The 18,267-nt window shown below is 46.0% G+C and overlaps 1 protein-coding gene and 1 pseudogene across 1 annotated transcript in view; one reads left to right on the top strand and one right to left on the bottom strand.

The window, feature by feature from the left end:
- LOC149327392 (uncharacterized) overlaps window positions 1–18,267 on the bottom strand; it is an 89,279-nt gene that overhangs the window by 934 nt on the left and 70,078 nt on the right. The window contains exons 3-5 of the mRNA XM_089562365.1: window positions 9,952–10,088; window positions 9,758–9,825; window positions 2,042–2,125 (exon numbers count right to left, since the gene is read on the bottom strand). Coding sequence (XP_089418491.1) covers window positions 2,042–2,125; window positions 9,758–9,825; window positions 9,952–10,088 — 289 coding nt within the window. The remainder of the gene's footprint in view (window positions 1–2,041; window positions 2,126–9,757; window positions 9,826–9,951; window positions 10,089–18,267) is intronic.
- On the top strand, window positions 12,135–16,442 carry LOC149327393 (uncharacterized; annotated as a pseudogene).

Below are 18,267 nucleotides of genomic sequence, written 5' to 3'. Positions count from 1 at the left end.
GAAGACTAAGTTGTAGCCAAAATCGTCCAATATTTATCTTAATCTGGACAAAAGCACTTTCCGATTTTATTTTTTCGAGCCGCATTTGACAAAATGCTCATGAAAATAGACAGCGCTTTCCCGAAGGCTTAAGACCACTCGGCCACCGCTTCAACGTCTCGCTCGAGGTGTTTTGAATTGGTATGAAGCGCATCTGAAATAGGTTTGCGCTTAATGGACGCAGGCGAAGAAAGGACATAGACTACAGGAGAGGGAATAAACTTCTAACTCTACTGAGAAAAGAAAAAAGCCCATCTTTGATGACAGGTAAAAAAGCTGGCGGCGGGCGTATGAAAAAGCAAATCAGCATAAAAGGATGTCAAGGGTACCTATGTGGGCTAAACTGTCCAGCAACAAAACGAGTTCAAATGAGTTTCACCGGGGCGAAGATAAAAATACAAAAATAAAACGCTCGGGCACAAAACGGGCTTCTCACGCTCGGGCTCCTCATGCTGTGCAAAATGCAGAACGATGCTAGCAAACAACGAAGAAGAAGTAGAACCTATGGAAAACTTAGTATGAGTGTAAAAAGTAATATAATATATATATACTCTTTTTTCAAAGATTTTCACTTCTTCATTGCTTCAGATTTAAAATGCACTTGACATTCTTTATATTCTTTTTGAAAGCATTCCAAACATTGTGCTGTCAAGGTCCCGTAGATAAAAGAAAATAGTGGTAGTTACACTTAGCGGCGGCTTATGTACGCAACTGAACGAATTTATTATAAAGGGTGTTTCGCCCAAGATTTTACACAATTTTTAGAAATAGGTTTTTTGAATTAGAAGTGCGCTTTTTGTGAATAGCACTGTCAGCGGTGTAATACTTCAGAATACAGCAAAGACGTGCTAACACAGGCTGGTTAACTAAGATAAAACGGTTAACTTTAACTGTTACTGATAGTCTATTTATTGAGAGGCTGTAGCCCACCTTAAATAATATGCATACAAGCTTTTAGAATTTTGATAATGCGGTTACCCTCGGCACGCTTGGCCGACACTTTTTGGCTACGTCGGCAAAGCCTCTCGAAAGCGCATGTATTTTGGCACGATGTGGCCAAATTTCTTTGGCTGCTGCGCGGAGGGCGTTCGCGTTATCCAAACTTTAAAAACTGATTTGGATATTAATTATCGTAGGCAACACACCTCTTAGTAATTAAGGAGCCAATAGCAATAATTAAAAAGGTTGCTGTTTAACATTACTATGCCAACCTGATAGCTAGCACGTCTTAGCTGTATTTTGATGTACTAGACCATGACAATGCTATGCCGAAAAAAGCACTGCTCTAATTTTAAAGGTCCATTTTAAAAAATGTAAAATTTTAGGTGAAGCATAATGTATGCATTTCTGAATTCCAGCTGGCTGCAAACACAGGACAAACAGTCATAAAATCGTCTACATACTCTCACTTCCTCAAGATTCAACCTCTAAATACGTAGAAACACCTATGCCTAGTTTGTAAATTTAATTCCAGAGTTGTGCATTTCTTTATCGCAAGGTTCAGATACCTGATGCGTAACTTTTCAATCCTAGTATGGCTAGAAGCACCAAATACACTTTGTGTGCGTGCGTGCGTGTGCGTGTGCGTGTGTGTGTGTGTGTGTGCGTGAGTGTGTGTGTGTGTGTGTGCGTGGGTGGGTGGGTGGGGGGTGGGTGCGTGCGTGCGTGCGTGTGTGTGTGTGTGTGCGTGTGTGTGTGGGTGCGTGCGTGCGTGCGTGTGTGTGTGCGTGTGTGTGTGTGTGTGTGTGTGCGTGCGTGTGTGTGTGAGTGTGTGTGTGTGTGGGGGGGTGGGGGGTGTGTGCGCGTGTGTGCATGTGCGTACGTGCGTGCGTTTAATAGATGAAAGTGTTGGAAAAAAATCGTGTAAACGTGAAAATGTGTGGCAGTAGGTAGTCGTAGATATTCAATACCTGTTTTTTTCGTCCTTTCAGAATGTTTACAATCGTGTCATTAGCGAGCTTCCGGAAATGATCAAGGCACAGAGTAAAAGAAATGTACTCACCGCCGTTCTTTTCCTTTATGAAGAATACAGCGCATGAGTAGTTTTTAGCCTGGAATACCAGCTTCTCGAATACAAATGTAGCGCCTGGGCACGCAGAAGAAGAAAAAACCACAAAAGCACTTGTTTTTCGGAGATCATCAGACACGACGAGTTTTTTTTTAGTAAAAAAAGGAGCAGGCACAGCTCAACGTAGTAATAGTGATACCGGTGTTTTTAGTCGAGTTTTATTTTGACCGTGTGTAATAAATTGTGCCTTTTTTACTTTCTTAAAAGAAATGTTGTGAATAGTCAGGGGCGTAGCGAATCATTGTTGAATAGCTTAAAGCTTTGTCGCATCTGAATCGCACCCGCCATTTCACCTGAGCGTTGCGTTTGGGGTGAACTGTAGTGCAGTTTGTATTAGTGGCTTAAAATCTCCCTTTACTCTCGTAACTTTCCCTTGGAAAAGAGCGAGTCAGACACAAACTGCTGTACGGAGGTGAAATAGCTGTCAATAGCGCTTCTAGCCTGCGGCGTAACAAACGCACAAAACGTATTAATATGTATGAACCCGGTATTTGTTCGTTTATTGAGAAACCCCTGTGTGTGCTGCCAGAACTGGAATGGAGCTCCCAAACGATTACTGCTTTGGGGTTGGCTACAACCACTGGGCATAGCTCCCCACCCCTGGACGGACGATTGGTAAACGCATTATAGAACTATCGGGGGTGTAATTTTTGCTCTGCGGCTTGTTTTGTGCACGTCCCGTTGGCCACAGTAAGAAATCGTGCTTCATTTCTTCTCTACTGGGTGCCAACTACGTTTCGTGCAAGTTGCTTGCGTTTCCGTAAGAAAAACACGGCCAATATTGTAACTCCTTTCTTTTAATGTGAACGCTTTGCAAGACCGAGTGTGAGAAAAGCCGGCTGCGTGTGCGTAATTGCAGATGGGACAAAAGTCCCAGCGATGGCTTGAAAAAAAGGCAGACGCCATCTAGGGGCCGTATGACGCACATAGCAAACCGAGGACTGCACTTCACGCAAACATATACGTGTTGTCCGGCTGTATATACCTCGACTGGCCGACCTCACTATGGCGCCAGTTTTCCCGACACTCCTACCACAATTTTGACGAAGCCGTATGTCGAAGAGCGTTACGGGTGTTGTCATGATTTCTCGTTGCATACAGCTTACATGTGCTTGTCAAGTTGGAAGCTCGCTTGCGACATGGATTCCAACCGACGACATATGCGCCTTCAATGCATGGCCTTGCAGACTTTGGTATCAAAATTTTAACGCTACTGTTTGAAGTACAGGGCTCCTGGTGCTGTCAAACGCGAGCGTGTGTGTGTGTGCGTGGGGGGGGGGGGGGGGGGGGAAGGCGGTGCGAGAGGGTCAGTGCGCTTAGAAACAAGTTTGGCTTAAGGTTTATGGGGCCTTAACGTCCCAAAGCGACTCACGCTATGAGAGACGCCGTAGTGAAGGGCTCCGGAATATTCGACCACCTGGGGTTCTTTAACGCGCACTGATATCCAACAGTACACGGGCGTCTAGAATTTCGCCTACATCGAAATTCTACCCCGGCCGCTATCGAACCAGCGTCTTTCGGGCCAGCACACGAGCGCCGTAACCACTGAGCCACGGCGGCGGGGCATAGGAGTAAAAAAGGTTGTAAATGTCCCCTAGCGCAATTCTATTTAGGGGCAGGCTGTGTTGCGCATGCTCTGGGGTAGATATCCGTCATTACATATCCGTCATTTGTAAAATAAATAAAATACTTAAGAAATAAATTTTCTTTTTAAAGAGTTACGAAGATTTTAACCGAAGTCTAAATCTCTTGTATTTGTAAATTCATGAACTTGGATGCCGCCGTAATGACTTCTTCTATGCTAACTTTTATCAAGCTCTTTTAATTTACAGTTTGAATACGCCTCCACCACCAATAGCAAGAATTATGTATATTCAGTCATCTAACTCTTCTCCAGAACTTGGGTAGTTAAATTTGCCCCTAAAAGGGAGTGCACTACAGGATAGCTTAGTTGTTTTTTGCGGCCACATTGACTTTTAATAATTAAGAGTCTGTGCATACCCTCAGTCCGCACGCTCAAAGTAAGATTGATGATGTTTCTTACAGACAATTTTCCATGGTTGGAAAATTAATTGTTATCTAAAATTGGGCTTCAAGGAAATAATCGCGAGTGCCATGGGAATCGTGTGAGGTACCAAGAAAGTGAATTTTTTTTTTCGCCGTATTCTTTAAAACGATCATGCACTTGCTTTATTTTCGGATAAGAGATCGATGAGGCTGCGTAGTTTAGTTTGTCTTGTTAACATTACTCTCACTAAGAAGCGCACTTCTATGTGGCGCCCTTTTTTATGCTTTTTTGTGTAGCGTTGTTACGCTCGGCATTGTGCTGAGCGCAAATGCAAAACTGTGGCGCGTGATGCGTTTCTCGCGGCGTCACTGGTTCATCAATGTGCCAATTGCTGCGTCAGTCACTTTACTGGATTCTTAGAGGCCCAAATCTTCCGTTCGACCATCAATATGACATCCCAAGCGCTGCTAATTTTTTCCTGTTCCCTTAGTAAGAATGGTGACCTATGCAACAATATCGATCAACCTCATACTAAATACAGTAGTGCCTAGCTTACCTGTTCGAAATATAAAATTTGTGTTCGGGGTAGGAATTGATGTGAACCATTTTTCAAAATTTCTTCATTGGTACTCAACTAATTTCAAACAGAAAAATGTTGAACGTGGATTTTTAACAAGTCTTTCTTTAACAAGCACCGTGTGGTGGTGATTACAGCCACCTTTTGATGCGGGTCGCCTCTGCTTAAAATATCTCGTGAAAGTGCAGGAAAAAACAAAAGGCGCTACAAAAAGTACGTACAGAGGGCAAAACACATGCCTAGAACAACCAAACTGTGCGTTCCGGAGCTCTCAAAGCCGCTGCAACCAAGAAGGCAAAAAATTACGATAAAATTCTATGAGTTTAACAGCCCATGTTTACATCCAGGCCATTTTTAACCAAATCTAATCGCTAGTTATCGCGTGTTACGCCAGAAACACGCTCAGAGCGTGTTCTAGACATGCGTTTTGCCCTCTGTACATGATTCTAGGTCTTTGGTCATCAATAAAAATGCGGAGAGGAACCAATATTGAAAATAGCCTAAAAAAGAATTATTTTTTGGCACGCTGTTCAGGAATTCTGCCAAAGTGGAAGGTTTTTTATAGTCGGTAATATAGAATTTTTGGTAACCCGAGGGAGCATAACTCATCAAGACACCTTAATGGTGGGAAACACCTTTTAGGTTTTAGACTAAAGTATTAAGTACTTTTTTGTTTTGAGGTATAATTATGCAGCAGAAGTGAAACAAACACTTAGGATGCCATGTACACGATGCCAAGGCGCGATCTTGTGTTTTAATGATTGGATAGGCACTTGATGAGATTTATTAGACTAGTAGAAAGTGTGCGGCATGGTTTATCATCATGCATTAGTAGGACGGTCTTGAGGGCTTGTTGGTTCATGTTTTGTTTTTTTATATCTGCCTCCCGTATCATCAGAAAGTGTTGTGTCCCCTTATTGCTTTTGTGTGTGTGCGCCCCCGCGTCCCCCTCCTAACGACAGTTCGCATCCTCCTCCTAACGACCACTCAATCCTCCTCCTAACGACCGCTTGCCCCTCGTCGCACGCTGTCGCCGGATGCCCCCCCACGGTGCGCCCCCGCACCCTCCTCCTGTTCTGGGAAGCCACTCCCTCCCGTGGACGCTTCTCCACTCCCTCCTTTCTTCGGGCGGCCAGTTCGGCTGCTGCCTCGGTCGACGCTGGTCGCACCCTCTTCAGCTTTAAATAAACGAAGTCTTAAAGTACCGTGTGCGTCTTCGCTGCATTCAACACAGCGACCGGACACGACAGTGGCGACGAGAAAGTGGATTCGACCCGCGCTACGCAACGCTATTGACAAGCCATGGCTACGCGAGGGTTTCCCAATCAGATACCAGAATTCAACGGCTCATCGTGGTCATCGTGGGTTGGACGCCTTCAGTTCTACTTTGAAGCTAACAACATCACAGACCCAGCCTTGAAGAGGGCCAACCTGCTGACGCTGTGCGGGGAGCAGACCTACGATACTGTCTGCGCCCTTATTCAGCCAAGCACACCAGCGGCAGTGTCTTACGACGACATCGTAAAAGCGCTGCAAAAGCACTACGACCCAAGGCCATCCGAGGTCTACAGCCGGGCTCGCTTCCAACGACGAGATCAACTGGGAGGAGAAACTGTGAGCGCCTACGTAGCCGCGCTCAAGAAGCTCGCTGCCGACTGCAATTTTGGAACGCTGTCGACAACAGCTACCGGGCAGGAGGGAGACGCAGCTTCTTCTGCTAACACCACCATGCTTCCCTTGGACGTGATGTTACGCGACAGATTTGTGTGCGGACTGAGTGACGAGTCACTGCAGCAGCGCCTGTTCGCTGAGAAGGACCTCACATTCAGCAAAGCTTACGACATCGCCGTTCGAGCGGAGAGCGCCGGTCACCAGCAGAGAGGGATTCGCCGGAACACCGAGCCGGTACACCAGACAAGCAACCAGGTGCGCAAGCCTTCTGTTGTTGTAAAATCGGTCAAAAAGGCACAACTCTGCTGGCGGTGTGACAACCAACACAACCCCCAGGGATGTCGATTCCAGTCAGCCACGTGTAATTTTTGCCACAAGCGAGGGCATATCGAAAGAGCATGCATTACGAAACGGAGACTTGCCAAGATAAAGTCACCTTCCCAGCCTAATCACAGCGTCAACGCCTCAGAGAATACGCCGCTATCTGATCTCCATGGAACAACATCAGCAACACCATCTGTGTTGTACGACCTGAACACCATGAATCTCGGCACGCGACCGAAGATTTTTACAGAAGTAAGCGTACATCACCAGCTGATTAAGTTCGAGGTGGACTCCGGCGCAGCCTGTACTCTGATCAGTGAGGACACGTTCCGAACTTCATGGCCATCTGACGCACCCGCCCTGCAACAAGACGACACGCACCTGCGAACGTGGTCAGGACAGAATCTGCCACTATTGGGCTCTGCCAACGTGCAGGTTAACTACAACGGCCAGACCCAAACGCTACCTCTGCTTGTTGTGAAGGGCACAGGATCAAGCCTTCTAGGGAGAAACTGGTTTTCTCCACTAGGCGTGATGATATGCGGCATACACCAGACGCCGAGCCAGAACATGGTTGAGCAACTCCAAGAGAAATACGAAAGAGTATTCTCGGAAGAGATTCCAGGAAACGAAGGGCCCCCGGTCACACTGGAGTTGTTGGACAACGCGCAACCCAAATTTCTGAAGGCCAGGCCGGTGCCGTTTGCTCTCCGAGATTCAGTTGAAAAAGAGTTGGACAAACTGGAGCAGCAAGGTGTCATCGAGCCGACGCAGCATTCCATCAAACTCTCAGCGTACGACTACGCTCTGGTCTACCGCAATGGGAGTAAACATCAAAACGCCGATGCGCTAAGCCGTCTGCCACTAGACGCAACTGTTGACGAACCATTTCCACCAGGAGACGTTCTGATGTTCGAAGCACTGCCAGAACCTCCGCTTACAGCAGGCACAGTTGCAGCATCTACGCAGAAGTGCGCAGCTCTCCGGCTAGTTTACACAGCTGTTCAACAAGGCAACGTGCATAAACTCAAAGGGGACAACTTCGACGCTTACCGCAGGCGAGCTACAGAGTTGAGCACCCATCGCGGTTGCATCATATTTGGGTCCCGAGTTGTGATGCCGAGAGAACTACGCGCACAAGCTATGTCTCTCATCCACGCCGGACATCGGGGCATCGTTGCAATGAAAAAGTGTGCCAGAAGCTACATGTGGTGGCCTGGCATTGACAACGACATCGAAACAGTGGTGCGAGAATGCAAGCCTTGCCAGAGCAGCCGGAGCGCCCCGCCGAAAGCTCCTGTCCCAGAATGGGAAAAGCCAGACACACCATGGCACACACTGCACATTGATTTTGCAGGACCAATTGAGGGCTGCACTTTCCTTGTGGTCGTAGACGCCTACACAAAGTGGCTTGAGATAAGGCAAATGGGACAGACGACTTCGGCAGCAGTCATTGACAACCTCCGATCACTATTTGCAACGTTCGGCCTGCCGCGCAAGGTAGTGTCGGACAACGGAACACCGTTTGTGTCTGCGGAGATCCTCAAGTTTTATCGCGACAACGGGATCTCATCAGTTACATCGGCCCCCTACCACCCAGCGACAAACGGACAAGCCGAGCGCTACGTAGCCGAGCTAAAACGCGCCCTTGAAAGAGATCAGACAGGCTCGCTGCAGCGCCGCCTTGCGCGCTTTCTCTTCAAGCAGCACACGACGGTTCAGAGCACAACAGGCGAGACCCCCTCGAAAATGATGTTCAAGCGTGAAATGCGAACCCAGCTCACAGCCATCCTCCCCGAGCCAAAGGCAGAGACGTTCCGGGAAGAAAAAGCAATTCCGCGCTGCGGCACGCTTAATGAGGGGCAGCGCGTCCTCGCCCGACAGTTTCTGAAAAAGCCACGCTGGGAGGAAGCTACAATTGTCAGACGCATAGGCCTGCGCTCTTGGCTCGTCAACATACATGGCACAGTAGCACGCCGACATCTCAACCAGCTGCGTAGATTTACGACGCCGTCTGAGAGCTGTCCGCCAGCGGAGAGGACACGACAGTCATCTTCCCACATAGCCTGGCACCTCTTCCCGGAAGAAGAGACTTCGCCCAGGACAGACCCAGGAGACACAGCGAACAACAGCCAGCCTACAAGTGTTTCTCCCCCGAGCGCACAAAGCCAGCGCGCCTCCACGCGTGAGCGCCGACCCCCTGCACGATACCAGGCAACTTTCCAAGGGGGAAGGAAGTGTTGTGTCCCCTTATTGCTTTTGTGTGTGTGCGCCCCCGCGTCCTCCTCCTAACGACAGTTCGCATCCTCCTCCTAACGACCACTCAATCCTCCTCCTAACGACCGCTTGCCCCTCGTCGCACGCTGTCGCCGGGTGCCCCCCCACGGTGCGCCCCCGCACCCTCCTCCTGTTCTGGGAAGCCACTCCCTCCCGTGGACGCTTCTCCACTCCCTCCTTTCTTCGGGCGGCCAGTTCGGCTGCTGCCTCGGTCGACGCTGGTCGCACCCTCTTCAGCTTTAAATAAACGAAGTCTTAAAGTACCGTGTGCGTCTTCGCTGCATTCAACACAGCGACCGGACACGACAGAAAGTATATTTTCTAAATGTAGTATGGTAATTCAATGTTTCATGCTTTCTTTTTGTGTGTTTTATGAAGCGCTTATTGAATAATATTTATAGAAATATCTCTGCTGCTTTGGGAAGCCATGTACTTAATATGCACTTTTAATGCCTCGATAAAAGCAGACGATAGTTAGCTCAGGGAGGACAAGCAGTCTTTGTATTTCCTCCGGGGGACTTGATACGGTATCCAATCCACGGTTTTCATTTTTATATAACATTAGAATCACTGAATTCTTTGTGAAGCGAACACTTTAGTATTGCACTTTCGTGAACACATCAATGAGCTACATTATACGGTGACATAAATGACGAAACGTTACAGGTTCAGAAAGTGTTTAAAGCAAATATGTTAGTCCCAAAGCGTGTTTTGGAACTGCATGTCATAAATGGGGGAACGTTGTATAAAACAGCGTGTTGACTTCGAGGAAAAATAAAATTTTCATACAAACCGGTGCCAGCAAAGACGAGAGTATCTAGAGGGGTCGTTGTAAATACTCCTTTAATAAGCTTCTTGTGCCTGTAACGGAAAGAGGAAAAGATTGATTGATTGATTGATTGATTGATTGATTGATTGATTGATTGATTGATTGATTGATTGATTGATTTACTTGTAAAATAGTTCCTACAAATTGCATAACTTTACCTCTTTTTCGTCGTATTGTAGGACCTGTCAAAATTAATGTACTTTCTGGACATATTGACCATTACATCCACTTGGCATTGGATTTTACTTGTTGCATTTGAAAAGTACGTCCATATCGGCTCGGGTGTTCCAACGAACTGAAAAAAAAAAATAGATGATAAAGTGAAGGGGAGAAAGAAGACTTTCTGCTGACTATTTTTCCCACAAAAGCGATGTTAGCGTAAAAACAAGATCAGTGCTGTGCGTTGATGCCAAATGATTACCTTAAATAAGGTCAGCCCGCGCGTTGTGCCACTGGCGAATAACGCGTTGGCACGCACCGGTAGCAGCGTCATAACCACGCGCAGAACGTTGGGACGACCTGACACGATGTTTAGAGCAGTATTTTCGCTTGCTCCAAAGCGAGAGGTGATCCAGCACAATTTTCTGTTTCATCAGCCTGTTGAGGATGGCTGGTTGGCCCATTAGAATCGAGCCTAGCACTACCCCTATATTTGAAATTACTGTTTTTTTGCCAATTATGTATACATTAACTTCATAAAACGACGCTGTCAGTTCGAACTTCCGAATTATCGAGGGCCCACAGTAAGAACTCGGTGTTTAAACTCGAAGAAAGAATTTTGGAACCATTACACAATGCACTATCGTGATTCTTCGACAAACAGGTTACACGCTGTGCATGTTTCTTCTACATTGAGATTGCATACAAGTTTTTACGTGTACATTCACTACGGCCAGCACATTCCTGTTCAAAATGCTTGCGTCATTCTGGCAAAAAACTCCTTGGGGATGTATGCTGTGAGGTGAAATTCAATAACTCTAAGGGTCCCTTTCTTGCATTACTGTAACAAAAATTGGCGCACGTTTTGCAAGATAGAGCGGCAATGAAGTAATCACGAACAAATCGCATTTCGATGGAGGTGAAATGCTAGAGATCCGTACGGTGTGAAATGTCAGTGCATGTTTCAGAAACCCAGGTGGTAGAAATTATCCGGAGCCCTTCACTAAGGCGTCCCTCATAATCTTAGTCGCGTAAAGAACGCTAAACCATATAAAACGAAAATTGTCTAGGGATACTTGCGACGCTGATGCTTTCATGGGCCACTCACATGTACACTATTTGCTTGAACGCCTCATGTGCACTTGGCTACCTGTGAGGAAACCTTAAATTGTCATCTGTTGATCGAAATAATCCAGCAAACCACGCATTTGTGCGTTAAGCATTAGACTAAGCATTACCAATCAGGCGCCTATCGGATTGGAATAAAACCAAAACTGTGCAGCTTGATTCATCACATCTCACTACAGAAAGAAGCCGATGTCATGGCCCTCAAAGAGTCCCTCCATCTCTGAATAGTGCAATCACACTGTGTCATCTCCAACTTACACCAATTCGAATATTTTCATGTAAGATAACATCACGCAATTTTTTTAAGCACACCACTAAGGATGTCCTTCTTCCTCAAATACGATAATCCGATAGTAGGCATAGGGGTCAAACGGCTGCTCACAACTACTGATTATTTCCAAACTGAGCTCAGCACCACCCTTCAATTCGCTGCCTAATAGCATCGCTTAAAACGTCTCCACCAAAGTTACAAAGCAATCTCTTATAAGCTTAGACGGCTTCTGCATGCCTCCCGCCATCTTTTTTTTAGTTAGTTTTTCTACTGCATTGTATCAGCCTGTGTAGAATTGTAAGTTCCCGCTCAAGGCATATTACCTGCTGTGAATCAGACCAGAGTACCAGTTACGCAACCGCCGACTATGCAAACAGTCGCTTAAGTATGGGGTCCGTCTTGCCGCATCAAGGGCGACACAGTCTCAGACAGAAAAATCAATTTACGCTCCTATCACAGCTTGTTACGGATGCTGAAACTCGTCCATAAGAGACGGACAGTTGTTGATTTTCATGGCTACGTGTTTTAAGGCGTTGAAGAGTGGTTGGATATTTTCAATAGTGTCGCCCTACTAAATGGTGAAAAAGATGAGCACAAGCTTTACACAATTTGGTTTGCACCAGAAGATTCGGCCAGAAAGTGTTTTAGAGCACCATAGTTACAGTGTTACATTGAAGAAAAATTTGTAGAGGCTTAATAACAATGTTTCTTCGGCTGATGATATGAAAAAAGTGCCTTGAAACATTATACTCCAAATACGAACACGCAATGTGGCTCACAAACATGGCTACTCATGAGATCGGATCTCAATATGGCAAAAATGAAGAAACCGGTACCACATCACCACTGGTATTTAGCAAGATTAGTTTGCTGGACTCATACGTCAGCCGTCACGCACTGCTGTTGAATTCTTAACCCTAAGGCAGTCACAGAGGAAATGTTCTAAATTTGAAGTGAAGAACACAGTCGCTATGTGAGCAGCGTCAGTCGCCGCGCAACCAGCGTAGATGTGCTGCGAATGACACATATTCATTTCGGGTAAACGACAGAATATCATGTACTGAGTTTTAGATATTTAAAGGAAGCCTTTTAGTATCAGAACAAAGTATAAATAATTCTTAGGCGATTGTGTCAAAATTTTCTGATATCCTCAAAGATGTCTATAGTGCCTGTATTGTAAGGACGAATTTTTCCACCACCTTTTAGATTTTAAATACATCTGAAATTGATATCTAGACCCTATATTTATAACTCAGTACCTACTAACTCTATTTCCCTTCGATCTTTCAGCACTAGTACAAAAATTGTACTAGAGCAGTTTGTCAACTCTACTTCTGTGTTACATATCGCCGCGGGTATGTACGTGTTTTGAGAACGGACTTTCTGGTAGAAACACCCAAGACGACAGAGGCATCAACTGTTAACTTTTCTGGTTCTGATTAAATTGCGGTGTATGCCGAGAAACTATTTGCCTCAGTATACCACGCGTGCACGAGAAATTTGATAAATTTCAAGCGAGTGCTCAAAAAAAGAGCAGAATCTTCTCCTTTCGCAATACTCCTGTTCTCTGGCTGTATTGGTTTGAAGTTTGCATGTCTTAATGCTTCAGCTATTAAAATTTTCAGAACGGCACCTTCCCAAATAGAGGGAGCTTAATATTTTGATAACAGGTAGGCTGCTTGCTGGTCAGTTTTTGCCTAGATGGCAGATTCTTCCGCTCCCCTCAACAGTGCCCTCTCACCGGTTTTTAACACTACGCTGAATATTAATTATTGTCAGGATAGTAGCTCATGACCTTTGAAGCAGTTGAAATTTGGTTTATTGGGGTTTAACGTCCAAAAGCAGCGCAGGCTATGAGAGACGCCGTAGTGGAGGGCTCTGGAAATTTCGACCACCTGGGGTTCCTTAACGTGCGCTGACATCGCACAGCAGACGGGCCTCTAGAATTTCGCCTCCATCGAAATTGAGCATCCGCGACCGGAATCGAACCCACGGATTTCGGGTCAGCAGCCGAACGGCGTAACCATTGAGCCACCGCGGCGGGGCGAAGCAGTTTAAGGTTTCTTTTCTATCATCATTACACAGTGTTACTTTTAAATAGTAATTGGGCGAATACTTCCATGCGCTACTCCAGAAAATAACCAAAATTCTTGCGATACGCGCAGGACTGATCCATTTAGCACTTTGGTGGATGTTTGATGGATTGAGTAAACTGGTGGCATTTTGGTTTTTTGTACTGACATGAGCGCTTTCGGCTACATTTTCCTTAAGAAAGGTGCAGTATAACTGTACTGGTGTCAGCAAATTGTTTTATTTGGGCTAATTTGCCGCACTTAAAGATCATGATAGATGCCTCTACACTGAAAGTAAGGTAAGCAGGGATTCTGCAGCCGCGGAGAGACGAGAAAGAAATACGGATTCAGAAAACCGAACAGTGAATCGAATTGTTGTCTTCTATCCTCCAAGTGCGAGCAAAGACGGCTCCTGTGAAATGGTGTCAATTTTTTTCATTCTTCTACGTACAAACTGTGTAGTGATGCTGAATATTTAGGTGATATTGCGGGAAGGTTCAAAAATAAGCTTGATAAGTTTCACCTCTCCAAAATTCCTAATTCTTTTTGTGCTGTATATTAAGTAGGGTGACGTGGTACTGAATCACATATTGAACTCCACAGGCGACGAAGAGAGAGAGAGAGAGAAAGGTGAACGGAAAGGCAGAGAGGCTGAGTAGGCGACACCCAGTATGCTACCATACACGCGAGAAAGGGAGCGAAGGGAAAGATTGAAAGGAGAGAGAGGAAAGGAGGATCACTTTTTCATGGGTCCGTAGGCCGTTGCTAACAGACTACACAGAGGGCGCACACTGAAAGTTTATAACCTTGAACTCAGTCCTGAGTCCTTCAGGAACCTGAAAAGTGCTTTTTCACAACTCTTCTCTGCGATGAAGGTTTAGTCGAAAGACCCACAATCTCGACTTCTGTAGACGGACGAGGATCTCAGCGGCGGAGCGTTGCTGCCAGGAGGACGCGCTCACGCCAATACCGAGGGCGGTTGCAAAGTACGTGCTCATTTGTCTCGTCGCAACCGCTGTGGTCACACGCAGGAGAGTCTGCCACAGCGATTACGGGGAGTAGGTATTTGTAAACGCCCCTCCCAGCCACAGGCGGCACAACAGGGCAGCATCGAAATGGGAGAGGCCAGGCGGAGGATTCAGTAGAAGTAACGGTTCGAGGCGGCACCAATGACATGGCGAGTTTTCTTGGGATCTTGGTGGGAACAGCCGAAATAACGAAACGCAGACACAGAAAGGAACACACAGAACGTAAACGAAGCTGTGTCTGCGTTTTGTTATTTCGGCTGTTCCCACCAAGATGCATGAAGCAACTAGCTCAGTTTTCTACTCTTTTAACATTCCTTGGGATGACCAAGACGCTAAAACCGCTTCGCGGCCAAGCAGTCACAGATGCCTTGCTTCGTCGGCTTTCGTCAGTGGTATCCGGACAATGTTGGGACTGTCGCGGGCCGATCGAGCTGCAGCGTCAGCTGCGTCGTTTCCGATAATCCCACGGCGTCCTTGTAGACGCTTGAAGGTTATTTCACGACCCTCATCCAGTGCCTGGTGTTGAAGATGTATAATCTCGGCTACCAGTTGCTCGTTATTGTCATGACGAAAAGCCGAATTAAGGCATTGTAGGGCAACTATCCGCTTCTTATTCTTCACGCAGTTCTGCGCCTGCCTCGCTGGTTCCTTCGTCGGCACTACAGCGGCGCCTTGTTTCTTTGCTCTACGGACATCAGGTCCATCGCCTTCACCAATCCTACACGTGGATGACCTCTGTGCGAGCGTGGACTGCCCTACCTTTCCTGTAAAAGACAGCACGGGTGTTCCCTCCACTGCGCAACCTGGCCGAGCATCTCCTTTCGACGACGTCATCTTCGATCTACCGGTCATCTTAAAGCCAAGTTCTGTGACGTCACCCAGGGATCGTATAAAAGCAATGCCTACACAGCGGACTGCCAGTGGGCTAGGAGACAGCAAAAGCGGCAGCATGCTGATCCGCTTATTCTTCACGCAGGTACGTTTTCTTGAAAACGCGCGTTGCGTCCGCTCTGATGACAGATTTTTGATGCTGTTTCCTCGCCCACACAATCGCGGTTTTCGTTATGTGTCTGTATCGTTGTATTCGCAGCTTGTTTACTGCATTTCTGGTGTTCTCTTAAGCGGAGATGTGGAAACTAATCCTGGACCCTCGCAGAGCAATCCCGGTTGAAAACCAGGCACACGTTCTACACCTTCTTCCGTTAATGTTCAAGTAGCAAGCACTGATGACGCTTGCTCCACTTCCAATCAGCCAGCTATTAATGAAATGCTTGCCGAATTGCTTGCGGGCCAGAGAAAAATGGCCGAAGATATTGCAGATATAAAACGTTTCCAGCAGAGAGTGAACTCTCGTTTTGAGGCACTTGAATCACGAGTCTCTGCTCTTGAGTCAAACCCGCCAACCTCGAACGGCGACGCAAACGACGGGACCGTGCTTGAATTCGTTGTCTGAGGTTATTAGCAAGCTTGTTTCGAGAAATGATGAGCTGGAAAACCGTTCTCGCAGAAACAATCGTATATTTCACGGTCTTGCTGAAGAAGATGAAGAAACTAGCAAAGCTCTGCTCATTGCGGTGACTAAGGTATTCATCGATAACCTTCATTTCGATTGTCCTAAAATATAAAGGTATCATCGGCTAGGTAGAAAGCAGTAAGGGCGCTCTCGTCCTGTCATCGTTAAGCTACTTGACTTTCGGGAAAAAACTCAAGCGTTAAAAAATGCTCATAGGCTCAAAAACTCAGGCATTAGCTTATCCGAGGATTTCTCTGCTCACGTTCGATTGATCCGGAAAAAAATATGGGATGCAACGCAATCTTATCGTGACAGTGGCTTGAAGGTTCATTTGCGTTATGACCACGTGTTTATAGATAGCGTGCGGTACAACTGGGATGATGTTGAGAAAAGTTTGATCAAAGATTGGAAATCAATGCCCCCGGACACTGCTGCTGCTAATGCTACTGCTGCCAAGCCACCCGCATATTCTGACTGACGGGACACCGCCGCCAACCTCCGTGTTCTGAACATTAATGCCAGAAGTTTTGTAAACGAGCTCCCAAATTTTATCTCTTTAATCCTCACTCTTTCGCCTGATGTCATTGCGGTCACCGAAACATTGCTACATGATGGTATAATTGACTCTGAAGTAACTATTCCAGGTTTCGTTGTAGTTAGGGCGGACAGGCAGCATGGGAAAGGAGGCGGTGTCGCTCTATTCATTAAGTCTAGTCTAAAATTTGTTGAAATTTCGGTCCCTGTCAAAATGGAGTCGACTTGGTGCAAACTCTACGTAGGTAACAAATCATTTGTTATCTGTGCGGTGTATCGACCACCAGGCACTTCCGTAGACCATGTGCATTCTTTAAGTAACTTCTTGCCTGCTCATAATATCAGCAATCCAAATATAATTATCCTAGGAGACTTCAATCTTCCCGGAATTCAATGGCATACATTATCCATTACTTTTCACGACATTGCAATCAGTAGTGAACTTGTCAATTTTTCTTTGTCATTTGGGTTAAAACAGATAGTTGATAAGTCCACGAGGTCTTCGGCAATACTGGATCTGGTGTTTTTAAGCTCTTCTCTTTTCGCGACGAACTTTACATGAGAAGTCGTCGAGGGCATATCCGATCACAACGCTGCTCTTGTTTCGATCCCATGTTCTATTCCTTCCTCAAAACTAACTTATTCAACATTTCCGGATTTCGGTAGAGCAGACGACGTGGCTATCCTGGATTTATTAAGTGACGCATTTGAACAGTTTCAGCACCTTAGCATATCATGTGACGTGAATTCTTTAGTAACATTTTTCGAAAACATTGTGAAGGTCCGTTTTCAGCGTTTTGTTCCATTAAAAACTAAAAAGCAAAACCACAGTATGCCCTGGATAACAAGAGACATACTGCATCTTTCTCGCCGTGTTGCCAGACTACGCGTTTCCAAGCGCAATGGTAACCCTGCACTTTTGCAACAGTTCAGCGACACTAAAGACGAACTCCGTGCGAAAGTTCACTCGGGAAAAGATTTTTACTACAGAAATTGCTTGCCGCAATTAATGAAACACAATCCCCGCAAAGTTTGGGCATCCATATTGCCACAGAGCACTAGTCCCAATACCTTCATTATTGATGTTAAGCCGGTCTGTGACTCCTTAGCTATAGCTACTAGTTTCAACACATATTTTCAGTCGGTATTTACAAGAGATAACCTTGAAATGATTACTTTTCCTAGCAACTCTCAATGTTCTGTCGATGATATTTCAGTAGGCGTCGAAGGTGTTCTGAACCTCATTCTGAACATAAATGTGAAAAACGTAGTGGTCCTGATGATGTCCCTAATGTATTTCTGCATCGTTACTCTCTTTGGACCAGCCGCTATTTGACTACCATCTTCCAGAAATCGCTATCATCCGCAACCGTGCCGTAGCCTGGAAGCTTGCAAAAGTTATTTCCCTCTTTAAAGCTGGCAGCACCCAAATCTTGTCCAACTATCGCCCCATTTCGTTAACTTCACACTCATGCAAATTACTAGAACATATCATTCATAAGCACATTACAGAATTTCTTGAAGCTAACAATATCTTGTGCAAATTTCAGCTGCCGAGCACTGTAATCCCTGAGCCACCATGGCTGATTACTCTCGGGTGCTTATTACTGCTAATTACTAATCATTAGTACTCATTACTGTCAGTTCTGTAAACTTCTATTTCCTCCTGATGTATCAGGAGAAGTGTGTTGAAGGCGACGGAGCATACGTATCGGGTCAGCAACAAAGTGCCATGCACTGCTTTCTCCATAAATTCATGTCACCGCGAT

Source organism: Amblyomma mixtum, chromosome 10 (genome assembly GCF_055824585.1).
Source record: "Amblyomma mixtum isolate Tamu chromosome 10, ASM5582458v1, whole genome shotgun sequence".
In the NCBI taxonomy this organism is placed as follows: domain Eukaryota; kingdom Metazoa; phylum Arthropoda; class Arachnida; order Ixodida; family Ixodidae; genus Amblyomma; species Amblyomma mixtum.
This window is presented reverse-complemented; position numbering and strand designations above follow the sequence as displayed.